This window comes from Lutzomyia longipalpis, chromosome 1, assembly GCF_024334085.1.
Source record: "Lutzomyia longipalpis isolate SR_M1_2022 chromosome 1, ASM2433408v1".
NCBI classification, from domain to species: Eukaryota; Metazoa; Arthropoda; class Insecta; order Diptera; family Psychodidae; genus Lutzomyia; species Lutzomyia longipalpis.
The window spans coordinates 38,043,856-38,065,767 of record NC_074707.1 but is presented as its reverse complement, the minus strand read 5'-3'; the positions used below and the strand labels follow the sequence as shown (position 1 = coordinate 38,065,767).

The following is a 21,912-nucleotide window of genomic DNA, read 5'->3' as shown; positions in this document are numbered from 1 at the left end:
ATAATTCTTAATGTTTCTAAGAACATTGTTCTTCCTTAAAGCTCAAAAAATATATAACCGAATTACAGATTAATTTACAAAATAATGGAAAATTAAAATTAAATTCGATTTTTTTAGGTTTCCTGGTTCAAAATTAAATGCATATGATTCTAATCTAACTTTCAGTACTGTAAGGAAATACAAATTTATTTGGAATTTAATTTTGCAATTGAACCGAAACCAAAAGACCAAGATTAGAGAAAGAATTCTTTGACTGAATTATGATTTGCCTAATAATCAATCTTAATTTAAAACAGAACGTTGAATTTACTACTGAAAAAAAATTAACAAAAAGCGTCTTCTAGAGCCTCAATGTACTTTCTTATATTTTTTTATACTCCCCTACCCAGCAACGTTGAAACTTTTCAACCTCGAGGTGGCAAAAGCACAAAGCTTTGTACAAAATCGTGAACAAATTTAATAAGGCCTAATTTACAATTTTCCCACACTTCTAGATTCTTGGCAATCTGTTGAATTTCCTGTGCTTGCTCTTTTGTACCCAAAAGTGAAAGCATTCTCAAAAGCGCCCTTTTTCGGTTGAACCAAACCACCCCTGAGGATGTCTCCCCCAATAATCCTTCACTCTTTCTGCATTACAAAGATTCTCTGTGGGGAAGTTTAAATTAATCATGCTAATTTTTCCCACAGACCCCTCCATCCCCTTTTGTGGCTATGCAGGGCACATTGCACGGAGGGTTGGGAGGAATTTTTAAATGAATACTCAATGATGTAGAATAAATTCCTTATAGAGATATTTTTCCTCTTTTTCCTTTTGCAGGCCGTGTGACCGTTGATGGTATCGTGAGGAAGTACTCCTTCACCCCATAGAACCCCGTGTAAATATTTGCAGAGGACGTGGTTGTACACGCAAGTGGTTGCTGGTCCACCCCAGTGTGATGTCATACTCATTAAAGTATTGCGTCAGTTCCGCCGAAAAAGCACCACCAGCTACATTTCTCATCACGGAAGCTCTCTCGGAAAGGGTAGGAGGTGAAAGTTCGAGGAACTCCGGTGGACGTGCGTAGAGATCTGCACGTGAGATTGTGTGTGTGCGGGGTTATCTGCGGTGCCTTCCCGCCAAAAGGAAGCCCACCAGAGATGTGAATCCACCCCGTTACTGGGGGCGGATTGGGCAGAGGGCGGAAGGCGCCTTGTGAGAGAAATGTGTCGGTGGACGTGGAATAAAAGTGTGAATAGCACCACAAGGGTGGTGAAGACTTAGGTGTGCAAATCCACAGACAGATCACAGTGTATTCCTTCTGGCACGGACGCGCCACTCTCTCTCGGTGAGTGTAATCCGTCGACGTGTGACGTGTGCAAAAGTACCGTGGGAATGGGGGCTTAATTTGGGCACCCATTGATCCCCATCCTTGTAAATTCACCTGCATGGATTCCACATCGTCTCCCGCACTCTTAGATGGTATACTGACCACAACTGCACCCCTACTGGCCCCAAACGCAACCTCATCCGCAACGATCGCCAGTCTCGAAGCACCCCTGCTGCCCGGAAGCACCAACACCCTCGACGCAGTCACGACCATCGCCAGCGCAGCAAACGGGACGTCCGTCACACCGAACGACGGCTCCCCAATCGCCTCCATCTTCGTCAGCGTTGTCCTGCTGATTGTTATCCTGGGCACCATCATTGGCAACATCTTGGTATGCATTGCCGTGGTGAAGGTGCGCAAGCTGCGCCGTCCAAGCAACTACCTCATCGTATCGCTGGCAGTGTCGGATCTGTGCGTCGCCGTCCTGGTCATGCCAACTGCCCTCATCTACGAAGTGGTAGACGACTGGCCATTCGGCACCTTCTTCTGCGACATGTGGGTGTCCTTCGACGTGCTCTCCTGCGCCGCATCCATTCTCAATCTATGCGCCATCTCCGTCGATCGCTACTGGGCCATCACGAAACCCTTAGAGTACGGGGTGAAGCGAACACCCCGACGAATGCTACTCTGTGTGGCACTCGTGTGGCTCGGAGCTGCTTGCATCTCGCTGCCACCGCTCCTTATTCTCGGAAACGAGCACGAAACGGAAACGGGGCAACCCCTGTGTGCCGTTTGCCAAAATTTTGGCTACCAAATATACGCAACTCTTGGCTCCTTCTACATCCCGCTCACGGTGATGTTGTTTGTCTACTACCGCATCTTCCGGGCGGCACGGCGAATAGTGCTGGACGAGAAGCGGGCGCAGACGCATCTCGAGAAAGCCCTCAACGGGGGTACGCAGCAGGAGAAGCCCAAGGAACCCGTGGGGGTGACGGCACTCATTGGGTCACCGCATCAGAAGAAGCTACGCTTCCAATTGGCCAAGGAACGCAAAGCTTCCACAACGCTGGGAATCATCATGTCAGCATTCACGATATGTTGGCTACCATTCTTCATTCTCGCCCTTGTACGGCCCTTCCTCGACGACAATCACCCCGTACCAAAGACCCTCTCGTCGGTCTTCCTCTGGCTCGGCTATGCGAACTCCTTGCTGAACCCCATCATCTATGCCACCCTCAACAAGGACTTCCGGAAACCCTTCCAGGAGATCCTCTACTTCCGCTGTTCCAGCCTCAATGTCATGATGCGCGAGGAGTACTACCACAGCCAATACGGGGAGCCAGCATCACAGCGTGTCGTCCTCGGCGGCGAAGGGCAGAATGCACGCGAGAGTTTTCTCTGAAATCAGGAGCCATGGTCCTGCCTTTTGCAGCAGGATCACACCTTCTAGGTTCGCAGTGCTATATACGTGTGTGAGAACGTGTGTGCTGTAAATAGGTTGATAAAATTGATTTTATAGACAAGAGAGATATTGCAAGCAGGAGCGCATGGATCATGAGATTTAGAAGCGCCAAAGATCGAATAAGAATCCTTTGGATTTAACATTGTGAGCTCCCACTACCGCCAATTTGTATTGGCAAATGTATACCTCTTGTGAATCCAGTATGCTTCAGTTTGCAAAATCAATCGTTCGGGCAAAACATGGAGGCATGTTGCCTCAAAAAAAGGTAACGCTCTTTTTGTATAAATTATGTTTTAAACAAACCAATATTCATTTTAAATAAAAAGACTTGTGATTTTCGTAAAATTTTTTACAAAGTGTCTAAGGGTATATTTTTACGCAAGATCGTGCAAATGAGACCAAATATGTTTCTATATAGGGATGATGAGGTAAACAACATAAAAAAATTGAATTTATTTGGATGTGTACATAAATAGTAAAGAAAGAAGGAGATAGATTAATATGCTAATCTTAATAAATAATGTGGATTTGATGTTGTGCAGACGTGTGATGAGATTCTGTGAGTAAAAAAAAATACCTAGATCCATGGAAAAACTACAATTTTTCTTTATTTTATTGGAGGAAAAAAAAACAAAAAGAAAAAAACTATGGTCAAGTATTGTAATTAAATAAATCCATTATGTGTGTACATAAGAATATAGTGAGAATGAAAAATCAATTTAATGTAATGTCATAGTGGAAAGAAAAAAAAGAATTATATTACCATAAAAATATTCCTCTCTTGGTAGCAATTTAATGGACACATCGTTTCATATTTAAATAATAAAATAAATAGGAGGAATTATATTACGGAAAGAAAAAGCAGAGCAAATGTTATATGAATCATCATAGCGAAAAAGGTCGGGGGAAAGGATCATTAGATAAATTATGAATGCTGTCCAAGCATTTTGCTATTAATTCTTCATTTTAATTATTAATTCACCGACCAAATTTTCATTTGTAGCATTTTGTAATGCATGAGAGAATGTAATGAGGTGCTCATATTAATTACATCGCTTAATTTCTATGAGCGCGTCCATCTTCCCGACATTAGTGAGTTTACAAACTTTTGTGCCAATTCAAATTATTTTGAATTGTTTCGTGCACAGATTTTACTTTTTAATTAGACATCTAATTATTTATTAATGATGGACATGGAATATGGCCTATAGATTTGAATATTTATCATTAAAGTTCAATAATTTTATTCGCACACGGTTACTTTCACAACACAAACGAGCAAAAGTGTTCACTAAAAAAGCGTCTAGGAAGAAGAGTCAAAGCTACACATTTTCTTCCTATTTTTCTTCTTAAATTAACCTAAACGTTAGATTTTTTTCAACTAATTCCATTCATTACTATTCTTTTCTAAAACTTACTAAAATAAATATTTTTCTTTAATACTTTTCTTAAATCAAATTATTTTTTAGAGGTTGATTTAGAAAGTCCTTTCTTTTCCTTCTAAATTTACAAAGAACTAATTAAGTTAGTCTTCCTTCCTCTTTTCTTTTCTAAATTCTTTACTATTTCGTTTTTCTTAATCTTGAAAATCTTCTCTTTTCATCCTAAGCACGAGCTTTCTAAAGCCTAACAATGTTTAGTCATTTTAATATTATTTACTTTTGGGATTTTAATACATTGATTGGTATAACAATTCTTTAAAAAAATGTTTAAAAAAAACTTTTATAATTCCTTTTGGATTTTATTAAGATTTTTTAAGATTTTCTTAAACTGTTCTTCTGTTTCTTTATCACGAAATTTTAGCTAAAATATAACAATTTTTTATAGCACAATAATGCGTCTTAGCTAAAATATTATCTAATTTTCAGACCTATTGAATTTTTTCAATAATTTTTCTCAGAACACAAAAAAATGTTATAAAAGTCAAATTATAAAAAAAATTAGAACACTTTTGCTCCTTCCTGTGGTCACGTTGTAGTATCACATAGAAGAAAATTATAATTATTGATGAAGCCATAATGAATGAACAATTACGACATTTTCCCTCCAGCAAACCATTATACATGTAGTAAATAGCCGTGCACCCACTGTGGCGTATAAAAGTGAATTTTAGGGAGTGAAAGAGACGAGAGAGAGAGAGAGCTTTTGTGATATTTAAAATGGCCAAATTTTTTGGCAAACACCCAAAAATATATAATTTCTATGCGAGAAGGAATTAAATAATAACTTCAACCTTCACTTAATGGGGTACTTTATTGCTAAAGTATTCCTATGCACGCCTTTTTGAGCATACCAAGAAAAAAGAAAAGAGAAGCAAAAACATAATGTAAAGATATTCCAAACACCACACATTCTTCATTATTATTCTGCGAGAAAATATAACTCTGGGAGGAAATTTGAATTCCATTGCGAGGATATGCTAAAATTTTTCCACAACACAGAACATTAATCACTTTACAAAAAATGCATATAAATCACCAAAAAAAACTATATAAGAAAACGAAACCACCAAAGAAGGCGCTCTAAGGAAGAAGAAACCTAAAAAAAAAAGATATCATGACTCTGGTGCTGATGATTATAATGATATAGTCAAAATGGATAAAAAAAAAGGAAGATGTTGAAGAGGAATTGTTGCATATATGTTAGAGAAAATATCTTTATCTTAGCAAAAGAAAATGTCTTTCCACCCAAGAATCGAACTATTTTCTGCGAATTTATTCCCAACTTTGTTGCTGATTTTCATGATTTCCCTCTGCTAATGGTTTTGTTTTTCCCCCAAAATGTAAGATAGACTTTTTCCATGGATGGGAAAAGGAAAAACAATCCAAATGCAAATATATATTTTACTTGGGGATTTAACAATCCAACTTTCACCCGAGCAGAATATAAGTTTAAGTTGAGCATGAATTTGTCTGTTTCCGCAAACTTTGGGATTTATTTATGGGCAAAAACACATTATAATTAACACTCACATTGAAAAAGTTCGTGAGAGGTAAAGCTGTTTTGTAGAGAATTATTTGATAAGTTGAGGAAAATGACGGGGCGGTGAGGCTTTAATGTCAGACTAAATTATATATATTTAATGGATCACTTTGCATTCTTTTTCGTGGTTAAAAAAAATCTTTTAATTAACGTTTTTAAACTCTTTTTTTTTTCAAATAAAAATTTTTAATTTTATTCAGTAAAATTTACTACGTTCATTTTAAAATTGATGTTTTTTTTTAAAAAAAAGATCATAAATTCAACGAAATCTTGTTAAAAATTATAAATAATATTATTCTTAATCCATCAAAAGACTATTTATCTGATATTTCAGTCTTATTGTCCCCCAAAAAGTTCTACTGAAGAATGTATTATCCGTGACACGAAAAGTTATATACCTAGCATATTATTATGTATAATAAATTTCTCGAAAGAAAGAAAAAATGCAAATAATTTTGCGAAAACACAGGGGATGAATAAAATAAGAAGAAAAAAAACTAAATATAGCAAAATGAAATGCAATAGTAGAATTAACAAATGCCATAGTAAAAAAATCGTTAAAGAAGCCAGTAAAAAAAATCTTAAATTTGTCACCAGTTTGATATATAAATGAGATACGAAATGAGAAAAAAAAATAATAGTAGGTAGACAAGAGAAAATTTCTATTTATTCATGAATGTTCCTTTAAATTCTGACGTTCTTAACTCTGAAATGACAGATTTTTATTGTAATACGTTTAGAAAATAAAGCAAAAAATAGTAAAAGAAAAAAAATCATAAGAATTTTAACTGCTGCAAAAGTTCCAGAGAAAGCGAAAGAAAATAAAATGTTGCGGCGTGTGGGGCTAATGAAGATGCATAAAGGTAATAAAACAAAAATATACATATATTAATAATGAATCGTGTAATGTGAAATTTTGATTAATGAGAGACAATCTGAGAGGGTGGGAAAAAATTGTAAAGAGGAAAAAAAATAATAATTAGACGTTAATAGTCATGTAAAGTAATTTATTTAGTAAGAATTGAGGGTAAAAGAACTCCACACACACACACACTATAAGAAGTAAATCACAATGATAAGGAAAGAAAATGAGAAAGGAGAATAAATTAACTACGAAAGTGGGGAAATCAAATAAAAAAGTAAAAAATTCTATGATTACCAAGTAAAAAAAAGAATAAAGTATAAGTCTTGTTGAAAACCGAAAGAAAAAAAAAACCACACACGAGTAAATTTATTTCCTCCCTGCGGGTGGTTCTTCACTTTTGCACCCCTTTTCAGCACGTGCGTGCCCGGCCAGCAGACGAATGGTAACAAATTGCAACGGAAGTGCTGGGAAACTGATTCAGATAAATTATGAAGCATGCAATTCTGCTATACCGTCCGCAGGGTTTTCTCATAGCTCATCCCCATACCTTAAACCTCGTGCATACATACCTCGCTTTGAGCCTCCCCCACAGACAAGCCCCCTTTTTTTCACAGCGTGGCGGTTTCAGGTTGAAACTCCAGCAGTATACTAGGCAGAAAGTTAATGGATGTAAATGCTCGGATTATGCAGAGAGTTGGCAAAACTCTCAGAGATTTTTCCTTTGAAGGATTTCTCCTCCCGATATTATGTAGTCTCGAACAATCCCACAGGAGCTTCAGTGGCATATAGAGAGGATTATCCCATTTTCACTAATAAGCAACAATATACATCCACTATCTTTTCCCATTATTATTTTTCCTCCCCATTTTTTCAGACACTCATTAAAATCCTAATGAGCACCTTTCTCTCCACTGACCGCAAAACTTTTCCAACACACACCTCCCTCGTATCAAAGTTTTAAAAGAAAGTGCAGCACAGAAAGTATCCGAGTGTTGCTATACAGAAACTTCCGACGCCTCTAGGTATAGAAAATTGCATGAAGGTAGCGAAGCTCGTACTAATTTAATTGCAATCTGTTTCCTAGTTTAAGATGTTCACTCAAAACTTTAACCACAAATGCTCTGCTTAAAATTTTGTTTAATCAAACATTTACGAAACTATTTCCAACATCAAAATTTAAAACATATTGTGGGAATTCTTGCCACAAGTTTTGCGGGAAAATTTAATTTCCCAACAGGGAAATGTCTTGTTAAATTAAGGAAATGTTTTAAAGTTTATGTATCGTTTAAAATTTGATTTGAAAACCGTGGGAGAAATCATAATGATTTGTTTAAAGCACCGCAAGGATCTAATGTGATTGAGAACGAGTGTTCAAAAGTTAGTTGTTGGTAAGAGGTCGATTCTGTCAGAAATATTCTGTATTTATATTCTTGAAATTTTGAAATTTGAAGATTTTTGTATATTTTGGGAGATTTTTTGCTTACTACTGGAATTTCTGCAAATTGCAAAAATCCCTCCAGTTTGCTTGGAAAACTCTCTCATAAAATCCTTAAATTTTATTATTCGTGTTTACCTGGGAAGGTACATTTACTTTCCTGAGGTGCAATATGCAATCTGAAGTAGCACCTGTGTGCACTGTTCAATCATTCAGAATTACTTTCCTCCTCCACTAAGGAGTTCATCCCCATCGATTCATGTAAGCTCTTTCATGAAATTCTTATAGTATCCATTCATGCCAGGAGTGTAGGTATGTGAATGCCAGGAAATCAAAATTCCAATTGAATATTGAATGAAATATTTCAGCAAACCATCGTACACGATAAGAATAAATTTTATTGAATCACTGGAAGGAGTATTATTACTTTTCTTTCTACCCTTATTCCTTTATGGTTAACAAAAATATAGACCTTAAGTTAGTAAATTTAACTTTTGACCTTTCATGAAGAGCTTTATGAGAAAAAGCTCAGAGAGCAATAGAAGTTAGTAATATGTATTATTCTGGAGTGGTTAGGAATTTTTATTTAACTGTGTAGGATCACAAGCCCTGAAGAAGAATATTTTCTCCTGAGGTAGAAAGGTGAAACTCAGGGCAGAGATAGGTCGGCTTCAGTTGTTACTTCCCACCCTCAACGCTGCAAGGAAGGAGCCCTTGTGAATGGCATACATATAAGGAAAAGGGAACATCATCCCCCGAGCGACTTCATATCGTGGTGAGTTCCTCATCAAGCTCCACATGCCTCCGGAGAGGAGACATGCCATGAGCTTGAGCATGTGTAGCACTAAATAGGTGTATTATTTATGACTTGCCACATCCTCACCCAGTCCTACTTTAAACTACCTATACGTATTATACACACTTCCACCCTCAACTCCGCACCTGCAGGTGGGGGGATGGAAGACAATCAGGGCAAGAAATTTCATTCTAGCACAATGAATTATGAAATTTTAATGGGAATTATTCATGCCGAGCTGCCCATCATGTTGCAAGTTGTCCTGTTTTCCGCACAATGTGTGTATATACCCCGTATTCTTGTGAATAATTGCCCAAATCAATTTCATTATAATTATAATAAATTGATCACGTAAAATAATACGGTAAGCACAGCCTGTGGCATTCTGTGTACTCACGTACCCAGTACATGGAGGGAGACTCTTTTGCGAGAGAGACGAAAAAAAGGAGCATCATATTCTATTTATTTGTTATGCCACGCAAGCAGGATGTTCCCCCAAAACGAAGGGAGGTGGAAAAGCAAAGAAAAAAAATGCTGAGGCTCACTTAGCATGACATGAAGAACATCTTCAGAGAGATCCCTCAGGACATCATTTCAATTTAATGCGAAATGTGGCAGAGATTCCTTCACATAGGATGGCCAAATATGTATATTCCCCATGAACGGAATTTTGAACTTTTCATCTTCCAATCAAATTGAATACACACAGAGAGCTCCTTATACAAGAAAAGAGAGAGAGAACAAAAATATTTACAAGAAAAATAACATCATCCTGTGAGCTCCATATATAGAGGGATTGTGTATGAATATAAATTTTTATTTATAGGGCTCTTTCGGTTCCTATTTCGCATATCTGCAAATAGGAAAACTTTCTCGCACTTGAATAGTCTATGATTTATGAATATCCAATCGCATAGACAAATTTTGCATATTTTATTAAGCAATACAAACTTCAGTTTCTCATTTACCATAAATTCATCCATTCGCACAAGGATCGTATGCACAAGGGAATTCATTAAAATTGAGATACATAATATTGTACCTACCGAAAAGCTCTCTCATAAAAATCAAAGGTGTTGAATTTAAATTGATTTTCTTCATTTTCTTAATTTATAAAATAGATTTAATGTAATTGGATCTTCAGAGAAGGCGAAATGCATTGCTAAAAGAGAAATAGTCAAAGAAAATCTTTTCTACAAAGTGAATCCTGGAAAAGATGCGAGGTTGGATTTTTTAATTCATTAATTTAATTACATTAGATATTGTACTTAAATCTAAAAATATTTAAAATTCTCTTTTAATTTCTTTGAGCGATTTCAAGACATTTAAAGTTCGAGAGCTTTCCTTTTGCTTTCTCCACAAAAAAAAAGAAAGTAAATAAAGGTAATTTCTAAAACAAAAAAAAATCATGCATCATATAACTTTTGTACCCCTAATATTTTAAGGACATTGAAGAGGTTATAAAAAGCCACTTTACCTTATAATTTTTTTCAAGAATTTCAGTCTTTCATGTCACTTTTGATTACGATAAAAAACAATGTTGTACATCAAATAAAAAGCATCCCCGTTGAAATTATTACGTCCCTTCAGCCGGGTTCAGGGGGTGCGGCTAAAAAAATAGATATAAAAAACCGTCATTGTTCATAGGTGAGCGCTTATCAGTGTAATAAAGTGTCAGCATTTTAATGTATATTTCGGAGTTGTGAGAATATTGCTCGACCTCAGCAGAGCCCTGGCGACTCCTGCGTGGACGTAATCCAAAAAGATGAAAGCATCGACCTCAACTCACCCCTTCTGCATCATCAGCGTAATGAATAACCCTCACCAGCATTGGGGTTCAGCGCAGATCCCGGTGTACACGCGTATAATAGAGATGTGTACGGGGGTAGTTGACGAGGGAAGAAATATTGTTTTTCATCTTTCATATCCGGTGGAAAAACACTGACCCAAAGCTCTGTTGGAAGCACACTAGGAGCAAAAAATCACGGTATGCCGTGTTCATTGTTGTAATGCCTGGGTATACCCAACGAGAGCTCAACATTTTGCACCATTACCACCAATTAATGGTACCTACGCTAGAAAAATAAAATGAAATGAAATTAGGGAAATATTTACTTTTTATTACGCCACGTCGAATGGCGCGCGATGGGGGATGATGTGCCCTCAAAGAATGAAGAAAAAATGTACCATATATAAGTAGAAGAAGGCAGATATAAAAGAAAAGTTATCCATCAGGCAAAGTGGATCACAAATTTAATTAAAAGTTTCCTATTTTTATTAAATTTCTACCGCAGCGTTTTTCTTTTTGCTTAGTCGTGTTGCCATCATTACTTTAACCTCATAGTTAAACATTGTGAGCCACAGAAGAGGGGAAAAAGGAAAATCCACAAGAGCACAATAAACACGGGAATATTGCAATTACGTAAAGGAATGGAAAATTATGCTCACTCAAAGATTTCTGAATTTATTTGTAGGTAATTGAATTTAAGCATAAAAGCTCTCATATACGCTAAAGGTTTGATTTTTTTTTGAAAAAAAAACTAGAATTCATATTTTTTTCAGAGCCAATTTCTTAATAATAAAAGAATACCAATTTAAAAAAAAAACTAGAAATTGGAGAACTAAATTAATTTTTTTTTCATTTAAAAATTTTATTTAAAAAAAAATTTGATATCGCTAATACTTTATCAGGAGCACTCAAAAACCTTTAAAAAATTTTTAAAAATTCTTGAAAGCTTTTCATAAAAAAGAGATCTTTGTTTTTTTAAATATATTGTTTTGAAATGAAAAATAAATTATATTCTTAGCTTTTCCGCGAAAAACCAACAATTTTATTCTAGAGCATTAATTTTCAAAAATTAAAATATTCTTTCCTAGGAACGTCACAAACATTTAATTTTCCCTAATATTCTTTGCGATTCAGCGTTTGTAAAGCCACCACCACCACCACAGAGAAAGCAAATTGGAGGAGAACAATATATTTTTAATTCTCAGGACAGGATTCTCTCACAATATAATATTCCCATCCTCCTGCACGCCCTCATCTAATCACATTTCCAGACAAACAACGAAAGGACAACTTTTCTTCTTTTTTTTTCCTTCTCAACCCTCCTTCCGCATTTTCACATCTCCATCCCAGAAGGGACTTTTCTTCCTTTTTTTCCATTTTCATTTGTAAAGTCCACTCTTAATTTTTATTACGTTCTATGTTGTCCCTCTGGTTCCGTGCGTTCTCACAGTGGCTTTTCGTGGTGTTTTTTTTTGTTTGTGGGTGTCTCTATAAGTGGATCCGTCTGTGGGGTATGGGGGAGTCACACGCATTTAATAACGAAATTAAACAGTTTGGGAAATTGCGACGAAATGACGCGTGAAAATTAACGCTTTCGTATTGGGCTGGCTGTGGCGGGAAATGCGGGAGAAGGCACTTTGCTAAAAACAAACAATTCGTGAAATTGGATTTTCATCATTGTACAATTTCCTCACTTGCTTTTCCATCTTCATCGTGAGAAAGGAGTGTCGTTGATGGAAAGTTTTTTTTTTTTGTTGGGAGAGTTTTTCTATTTCTTTTCTTCTTCAAAAGATTTTCTTCTTTCTGAATGAAGAAGTTGAATTTTGACTGGAAGAAGCTAGGCTGAGTTGAGGGATTTAATCCCTCTTGATGGGATTTTCATCATCAAAAGTCCATGTTTATTGACCTTCTCCTCCTCTGGGTCGGCTTTCTCTATCATTCTCGGACTGTTAGTAAAATTCCCAGATTAAATGCCTAATACACACCAGGTTGGAAGTTGTGACAAACATACAGTGAAAATGGCGTGGTGGTGCTTGTTATTCGATTGCTGTGGGTACATTAAGTTGTGTGTGCGGTGTTGGTTAGTGCACAATCATAATCGCAGGGTAGTGGAACTATATGACCTGAATTGTAGAATAATTGAATAGGGTAACAAGTGCACATGCTGATCTAATATTATATAACGTAGCAATGAGTGGCGACCAATAAAAGTCCATTTGTGGCTTTTAGATTGTGCAGGCATGCCGAAGGAAGGGCTTCTATGTCCAACATCAAGCCCATCATGTCTCATCACTTGGCCGCATTAATATCGATTTCCCCGTCATGTTATTACTACGACGAAGCTGGGATTTTCCTCACATCATATCGCCCACACCACTCTGTCCCCTCCCACCCCACACCCCCTAAAAATGGCAGGGTACATATGATGGATATCTAATGTGCTTTATTTAATATCTTCTTTTGTACCAGTCAAAAGCTCTGCCAAGCTTTCCTCTTGTGTATATCGCATTTTCATGCCCCACCAAGAGCACCCATCAACAATGTGTGTATATGGTGCGTTGTGAATAGAAAGTATGAAATTTGACCTCACTGAGAGGCAAGAAGAAGAGAAAAAAATGTATGAAAATCCATAGAATTTTCGTGGTTAGCCCCATATCCTTGAAGGAGATGACAAAAGGATCCATGGGAGATATGGGGCGAGGATGTGACAAATCTTTGTCATCTACAAACACACTCACGCGAATAAGCTTTTCGTTGGTTGGAGAACCTCCTTTCCACTCATTTTCTATACAACTATTCACTCCTTAAGCACATTCAATGCTTTTTGCCTGCTCACGGATGTTTGTGAAGCTTTTAGCACATCGAACTAAGAATAGCTCACCGGGTGAGGGTGGAGGCAACTTCAGAAATATTTTCTTCCATTCACTATTTAACTTCCGCACTGACCGTTGACAATACCGTGTGGGGAGAGCTATGTATGCCGAGAAATTATCATCCAGGTGGGGAGCCCACATATATATACGGAAAACTCATTCAGAGGGTGACATGGAAGCAATTATTAGTTGTCTGTTGACCGAGTCAATCATGGATAAATTTACACATGACAGTGGAAATACAGACATTCATGAATATTTTCGTAGCACAATCAATAAATCCTCTCTGCGTCACCTTTAGCTGGAGGACACACAGTCGAGGCGTGAGGAATTAGGTGCCAAAAAACAAGGGGGACCTTCCTCTTTAATCAACGTAATTTACGAGGTGAGTTGAGGAGAAAGTTCTTACACACTGTCTTTACTTCGAGAGATGACCTCTTGGGAGAATTTATTAATTAGCCATTTTTTTGCAAAATGTTTTACGAGTTTTTTTTACAGGTAAATAGGTAATATGAGATCATGAAAATTGAAAGCTTACAATACACAGTCAAATAATAAAAAATTAAAATTTATTATTAATAATGTTATTATGGCAAATTTTAGTTTATTAAAAATTAAAAATTAATTTTTCTAAAAGAAAAATCTGTCTTTAATGTCAGTTTATTAATTCACAACGTTTAAAAATAAAACAATCCATCCAAGTTCATGGCATTTCAATGCCCTTTTAGACATTATTCTCCAGGTTATTCTCCCAAAAAGCTCTGTATGTACTTCTAAGAGAGCCCTAAGAGGTAGCTTTTCTGCTTCAATAGACATTGCTAAATTTCCGAAATCATGAATAGAAAACATATCCTGCCTCATCTGACCAGGCCTAAAGGTATGAATATTTCATAAATTTCCTGCCGCTGCTTACGTACATTCTCATAAATTTTCACCTTAGCAAACGATTATGTTTTATGAAATTTCACACAATGTTTTGCTTCCGTTTTTTTTTTTAATTAACCACCCCTTCCTTTGCATTTATATACACAGGAGAATGAGCTCATTTTTGAGGTTGTTGTCCTGTGTTGTGGATAAGCATTTGGAAGTCATTTGCACACAGGAAATGAGGAAATTAACGATGTTCTTTTTTTGCGCCCATAGATGTTTTTGGCATTAGACAGCATTGTTAGTGTTTAAAAGTTCATTTTAGCCAAATGGATAAAGTTGTTGTGGTGTTGTGTGACTTTCTGTGCTACCCCCTAAAAATGTGCTCGTTCATTCACCCATTAATATTTAGCATAAATTACACGATTTACAATTAAAGTGGAACTTTTAATTAAATTGAATTTGCAGCCTCGATGGTTGCATGAAAAGTTTAAGCAAATGTTTCATCTCTATGCAGTGAGTGAACGCGAAAACGGTGAAAACATTTCAAAGTTTTCCTTCGTAGAATAAATATCTATTATTTTCATTAAAAGATAAATACATGTATGTCAGTTAGGGGGTAGTGGTGGTAAGGAAGTTGAATACAATTAAAATTTTTATTCAATACTCATTGCACTGTGTATAATATGTATCTACCTACATTACATAAATATATCTGAAAGATAATTTAGAATATTTACAATGCTTCTGTCATGATGAAACCCTTCTATCACTCAAATTTCCCGAAAGTTCTTTTAAATCGTATCGAATGAAAGTTTTTGGATGGAGTTAAATAGCATTAAGAAGCTGCATAGATGCATGTGAAACGTGCATGTGTTCTCGTTTATTTTGTAACTTACAATTAAGCTTGTATATAAAACAATAACAGAGTTTCGGCACGAACATTCCAAAGTTAGGATGTCAAAAGAGACTAATAAAACGAAAAGTTTAGTCTCTTGAGCACATTTTGCATATAAGAAATTTCTTCCCTAAGACTCAAAGAAAATCCACCCGCGGGCGTTACCTTCCCTCTCCCTCCTGCATGCGTCTCTTTGCATTGTGCATGCGAATTTAAAATTCCGATGAATATTCTATTGGGTCGCCCTAGTGGGAAACACAAGGGGGGAACACATGAAAATTCCTCAACGGGAAGCGGAAGTGACATGGAAAACGATTTTCCATTTTAAGATCTCACACTCAACACAAGCCCAGTATAAGCCAATTTACTCAGATGGAGCGGAAATGTCGATATATGAATATTATATGAATCCATTTATGGGGCTACAAAAGGAAAAAAATGTGCCTAGAAAATCCGGCTTTTAGCGTATTCATTGATTATCCTCAGTCCCTTCATTTTCTTTTTCAACCCTCTGGTCCCCCGCTCCCCTAAACACCTACACCTCATCCCCATCATATCCAGAGACCTACATTATTTTGTGTTTTTTTTTTTATCACAAGAGTGTAACGAGTTGGGAGAGCTTTTTTAAAACCCAACCTCCCCTTTTTGGTATGAAAGAGTAACATTTAGGGAAATAAAATATTTAGCAGCAGTGTGAATAAAATTGAATACCCACCCATTTGCCGAAAAAGAGCTTTAGCAGGGTGAAAAAGGGTCATGAAGAGACATCAAAGCAATGTGGGTAAATAATTTTGTCCCATCAGCAGGTGAGTATATAGAAATTTTCAATTTAACCAAACGACAAAAGCATCATATCCATATATTTGGCAAAAACTTTCCATTTAGCCCTGAGCTTATACCTATATATCTCTATGCTGAAGGAGACACTATATATTTCTATAGTACGTGACTCCTCCTAAGGTATTTACAGTGAATATTTCATAGAGTGCAACCAATCTCTTATATATTAGGGCGGGTATACCTACATACATACTTGAAAATAAAAGCTCACTGTCAGAGCGATAAAAATGAAAAATTCAAAAGCATTCTAACACTTCCATCATGAGAGCTTTGATCAAAAAGTTTCATCTCTAGTGCAATCTTTTACATTTTTTATTTCTTTCTACTTATTTATGTTATTTATGCTTCAGGAGCAAACTTATGAGGAAATCTCAAGATTTTTAAAAATCCAGAGAAGAAGCTTTGAACATAATTTTTAGTTTAAAGCCTGATCATTAAAAAAGGGATCAGTTCTGACTAATATTTAGTTGAAAAAATTAGGAAAATTTACATTTCGTTGAACTGAAAGGCCAAAAATAACTAAATGGTTAATAAAATGGTTCTTCGTCACAATTTCGATCAAAACAGATAAATTTGTGAACAACCCGGACAAGGGTGAACAATGTGAATGATATTGGAATAGTTTTGAAAACCTTCACAGCAATTTTTTATTATTCCTGATAGTGAAAATATTTCATAATTCAGTTGTGCGCTCTGCTTACAAAATAGATCCCTTTTTATAGCACTTGTTTGTCACTAAAAATTACTCTGCTAAATGACCTCAAGGGCCTGAATGACCTTATCGTTTTGCAATGAAAATAGCTGGCATTTATTCTATTAAATTTAGCATCTCATGGACTTTCAAAAAATAATTTAATTAAATTATGGAAAAAAGCTCATCCTCCATTTTATCATTAAAATGTAATATTTAGGAATTTTCTCGCTTTAGATTGTATATAGAAATTGTACACAATGAAAGAAATAAAATTAAGTTAATTTTCCACTTACGAAAATGAAACAGGAACCTACACCTTGGTGTGCGGAGGAAGAAAATAATTTGTAAGGAAATGCAATTGAATTTTTTAAGGAAAAAAAAGAGGAGCAGAAGAAAAGCCACTTTTCCTTTTTACCATAAATTCAATGAGAATCTTGCTTGGTACTTAAGTCCATTACCAGGAGCTTTTCCTTCAATTCCTCATTCACCTCCCCAGCACCAAGACTCTTCCACATCCATGCAATCCCAATGAATTCGTCAGGGAACGTGACACTGAAATATTCTGGCTTGAGCACGTTTTTCAACTAAATCACTCCCTCCGTTTAAGGGTATATACATTTTTATTCTCAACCACCCCCCTGTCTCGCTTCAGACTTTGGGGTAATTTCTCTCTCGATGCAGGAAATTTAAAGCCCAGAGGGTGGTTTTTTTAAGGGCGCACTCTAAAGTCCATCGTGCAAGTACTTCACATAAAATATTCTCATTGACCGACCCCGCATATCGAGGGTTTTTAAATTGAAAAAAAAAAGTTTTGTGCTCCAAACACGGATGTTATGAAGGGATTGGGAAATTGGCTGGATTTTGCAAAATGTTTTAGGAGTGATACGGAATTCCTCTTTTCCCTCCACAGTGTGGTGCAATGTCTGCATTTTGCATCGTATATAAATGACACAATCTAATATCTCGTGCCATGAAGTGGAAAACTGCGTGTTTAGCGATGTTTTATTCAAAACTCAATGGTGGCACTTGCCAAAGGTTCACCCATCTGAAGTGCATTTCCGTCTATCCTGAGCCCAGCCGGACACTATCTCATTCATATCGTGACATTTATCGTGCGCAACGTGGCAGAATGGAGTGATGTAAATGAAAAATTTTAGAACTATTTTTAGAGTTAGCTTTAAATTTATAGAATTTTTATTTTTTTAAGAAAAGAAAATGTGTCAAAATAGATTAATTGCTTTTAAATTAATTGCTAAGGGAAATATTTTTAAAGAAAATTCACAACTTTGCTTAAAGATCCCCTCAAGCAAATTATTTTACGACTTTTCATTTGGCACACGTCTGTGGTTAGCTTGGGGTTAGCCTGACGTGTTAGTGATAAAAAAGAGAATAAGATAAAAATTTTAATGAAGCTTTTGTGGTCTGGCGACATGGAAAAAAATCAGTGGTGCGACAAATGAATAAATTGATCATAGTGCGATTTTTCCACTAGTACGGCGCTCACAAACATAATTGCAGACATGACTGAAATATCATTTCCGGTCTGCATTCAACCACCAACACCTACCCCACCCCATTGTGACCTATTCCCCCTTATACCAGAGAATGTATGTATATAGTTGGGGTGGAAAATAAACTTTCATGTCTGCTTTTGATGTTTTTTTATTTGCCATGTGATACATGTGATATGTATGTTAATCTGCATCGATTTTTATTAACCTTTCCATCAGTGTGCTCTTTGCCCTCATTGCCACTTCACCATAATATTGGCGCATCTAGCTGTCATCGCCTGTGGATAATGATATAGTTTATGTACATATGTATGTATATAGTTCTACATTATTCTGTGTTTTATATATATTTCTGTCCATTCTTAATTTTTAGCACATAGAAAAAATCATAAAATTGAATGGATCATCCATGAAAATTGGAACGATAAATGTGCACTGAAGGGTATATTCTCTTCTCACTTCCTGGACGAGGATTTCCTTATATAAATTTGTGCATGTTGATTTCAAGGATATCACGGGGATATATTGCTTGACCCACTGCATTGCTGCTGCAGGATGTGCATTATGTCCAATCCTTTAAGGTTTTATTCTTTCCCTTAAATTCTTATCGATGCGCAAAAGTTGTAAAACGGACGTGCAATTTAAAGCTTTTCCTGATTACACGGAAGCACTATTCTGATATAAAAATCAAATGGATTTTTCACAAAGGAACTACTGTTCTATCTCATAAATTTAAAGGACCACACCTAGGGAGAATTTAGTAGGAATCGTCTTTATATAGAAGTTTAATCCTAATCATTACAGTAATGGCCAGATTGGCTTGTATGGGCCTGATATGGCTCATTGAATTTGGCCAGTAGCTTCTTTTGGAAGCCTTTTCCGTAAGGAGGGTCAGTAAGTTTCGCGTCATAAGTTTTAATCGAAGTTCCTTTCTGTTTAATATCGGATATGTTGATTTTATTTACTTTTTAATTTAGGATAGATATTTAAAATAAATCCATATATTAGATATATTTAATTCAATCTAAAATCTAAATAATCGATGCCAACAAGCTTCGGATAATTTAAAATTTAATTATCTTCTTGTAAAAAAAAAATACATTGCAATCCAGCTAATACGGTAGTATAGAGTTCCATTGCATTCGTATAAAACGAAAAAGGATTCAATAAGAAAAGCAATTTATTGAAGTTCTATACTATAGTTTGTTTCTCTATATACATTGCACATTGTAGAAGTCATTTATTTGAATCAAGAACAACAAACTGGTTTACGTATAACAAAGAGAAAAAAGCTCCTTCAAACCAATTGAAGAGCTTTTTATTAAAAAGAAAATTCATTTTTGAAATGTTTATTTGCTAGAGTTTTGTCTGAACTTTCCAAAGCTCCATTCTTATGCTAAGAGCTCCCACTGCTGAAATATCTCGTTTGTACGCAGAAATCCTTCGCAATTTCAATAATAATTTATAAATTGACTGCATCTTGAGATTTTTTTCTTTTCTTTTTCTTTCATCATCATAAGATAACGAAGAACTTTTCTTTCACACAATTACCCACAACTTCTTCTTGGGTCAGTCGCTCTCGCAGGCGTAACATCAAAAACAGAAATTAGAGAATTAGTGTTTTCTGTATTTATCAGATTAACTCTCTTCTCACACAAGACCCATTTAGCTCCTTCAAGTTCGTTCCTTCTCCCTTAATTGCTGGTCTTTGACATTGGCATTGGGGCTAATTATTCACTTTTTTCCGCACTTCACTTAATCTCTATGCGTGGCCGTAATTAATCGGATAATTGAATGAAATGAATCGGCACCCCGACGATGCTAAAATAGATGGTGTAGAAGCCATAACGATGCTTAATAGCATACATATTTTTTCCGAATCACAACCATGTTAATTTCAAGTGCCAAAACAATTGCCATATTTCATTAATTTATCTCCCAAAGACTTAAAAAACGAATTTACGAGCCCCGAGTGATGATGAGGCGAAAAAGTCGAATGGCAAAAATTTTAAATATATATTTTTCTTCCTACTAATTAGAGTTAATAAAATCAACGATGCTCTTAAAATGATTAATGATCATTCCTCGGTATTTCCTGTGAATCGCTGATCTTCCACATATTCATATTTTCTGAATTTCTAGCATTAATTTCTAAATTTAAAACCACCCAATGTTGTTATAAATAACCTCAGGCGATCGATTTGTTTCCCATGAATATTTCGAGACAGCGCCAGACAGCTATTTGGGAGTTATTTCGAAAAGAAATGAATGGGCTATTTGCTGAAAATGAGGAAAACGTACTCAAATGCGAACTTGAAAATCCAATGGGTAATGAACTCTATAAGTATGTATGTAAGGGAAAGCGGGGTTAAAAAAGTCACTTAAGGGTTTATAAAAAGCTCAAAATATCATATTTCCCAAATAGATAAAGCGAAATGTATAGCTCATTTCTTTAGGAAATTTACTGCTCTATAACTCTTTCTCAGATCATTTTGTTCTATCTACCTAGGAAATATGATATTTTAAGCTTTTTCCAAACCCTTAAGTGACTTTATTAGCCCCGCCCTCCCCTATTATTAATATAAATATATGGGTGAAAAATTATGTAGAATTTGAGCAATTCTATGATTTTTTATTAATAAAAAAAATATATTAAATTTTCAATTTTAAATTTTTCACACAATAATATTCCCAACGAAATAGTAACATAAAAAAGGGGATGAAAAATATAGGAAAATGTGACTTATTTTGCAATTTCCTCTTCTTTTTTTCCCAAATGTATCAAATTTCCGGGAAACTATCTATAAAAGGCACCACAAAAACCATATAATTTCGCTCAAAGTGCTTTTGAATTCAATTCCAGACGGTGATTTCGAGTAAATAAAACACTTGAACTCAACCCATAACTTTTTGAAATTAAAATAGACCTCTAAAACCACATCAAACTTTAAAGTATGTAGAGACAACACTCTATATGCCATGGGATGAACATGCCCTGTGCGGGTAGAAGTTGTTCAAAACAATTAACAGCACTATATTGTGGGGGTGGTTTCTTCACCCTCTTGTAGTTTCCTCATCATATGCTCATATACACGCCTTTCCTTTAGCTGCCTCTGACCGGGGGGAAACAGGACACCCCTTCCCCCAATCCAGGGAAGGCTCCAACAGCTCCAGCACATTCCGGGGGTGGCGATGAGTTGAGAATGCAACAATTCAAACTATTTAACTTATGGTAGGACCTTCCGACCCCTTGCGGTAAGTTGTACGGCAGAAAGTGCGAGAGCAGACATGAAGGAATGTATGTGTTTGTGTAGTGGAGCTTTTCACAAATCGGGAAATAGCGAAAGGAAGGGGCTTTGCTAGACGTTGTACGGCATCGAGTGTGATTCCTCCTCGGGAAAATAGAATGGTGTTGTGATATAAATTGAAAATGGAACTTTGGGATGGGGAAAATGCTTTTAAGTGGAGAAACTTATAGGATGTAGCTCTTGTCGCTCTTCTTGCATAATTTTCCCTCCATGTATCTGCATACAACTTCATACATTCTGTTGTAACTTTTAGTATCACTCTGTACAATTTCTCACCTCTGTAAA

The 21,912-nt window shown here is 35.9% G+C and overlaps 1 protein-coding gene across 1 annotated transcript in view; it reads left to right on the top strand.

Annotated features, from left to right (window-relative positions):
• LOC129787200 (5-hydroxytryptamine receptor 1) overlaps nt 1-6,629 on the top strand; it is a 51,888-nt gene extending 45,259 nt beyond the window's left edge. The window contains exon 4 of the mRNA XM_055822579.1: nt 818-6,629. Coding sequence (XP_055678554.1) covers nt 1,426-2,709 — 1,284 coding nt within the window. The 5' untranslated portion in view covers nt 818-1,425 and the 3' untranslated portion in view covers nt 2,710-6,629. The remainder of the gene's footprint in view (nt 1-817) is intronic.
• The last annotated feature ends 15,283 nt before the right edge of the window (nt 6,630-21,912 follow it).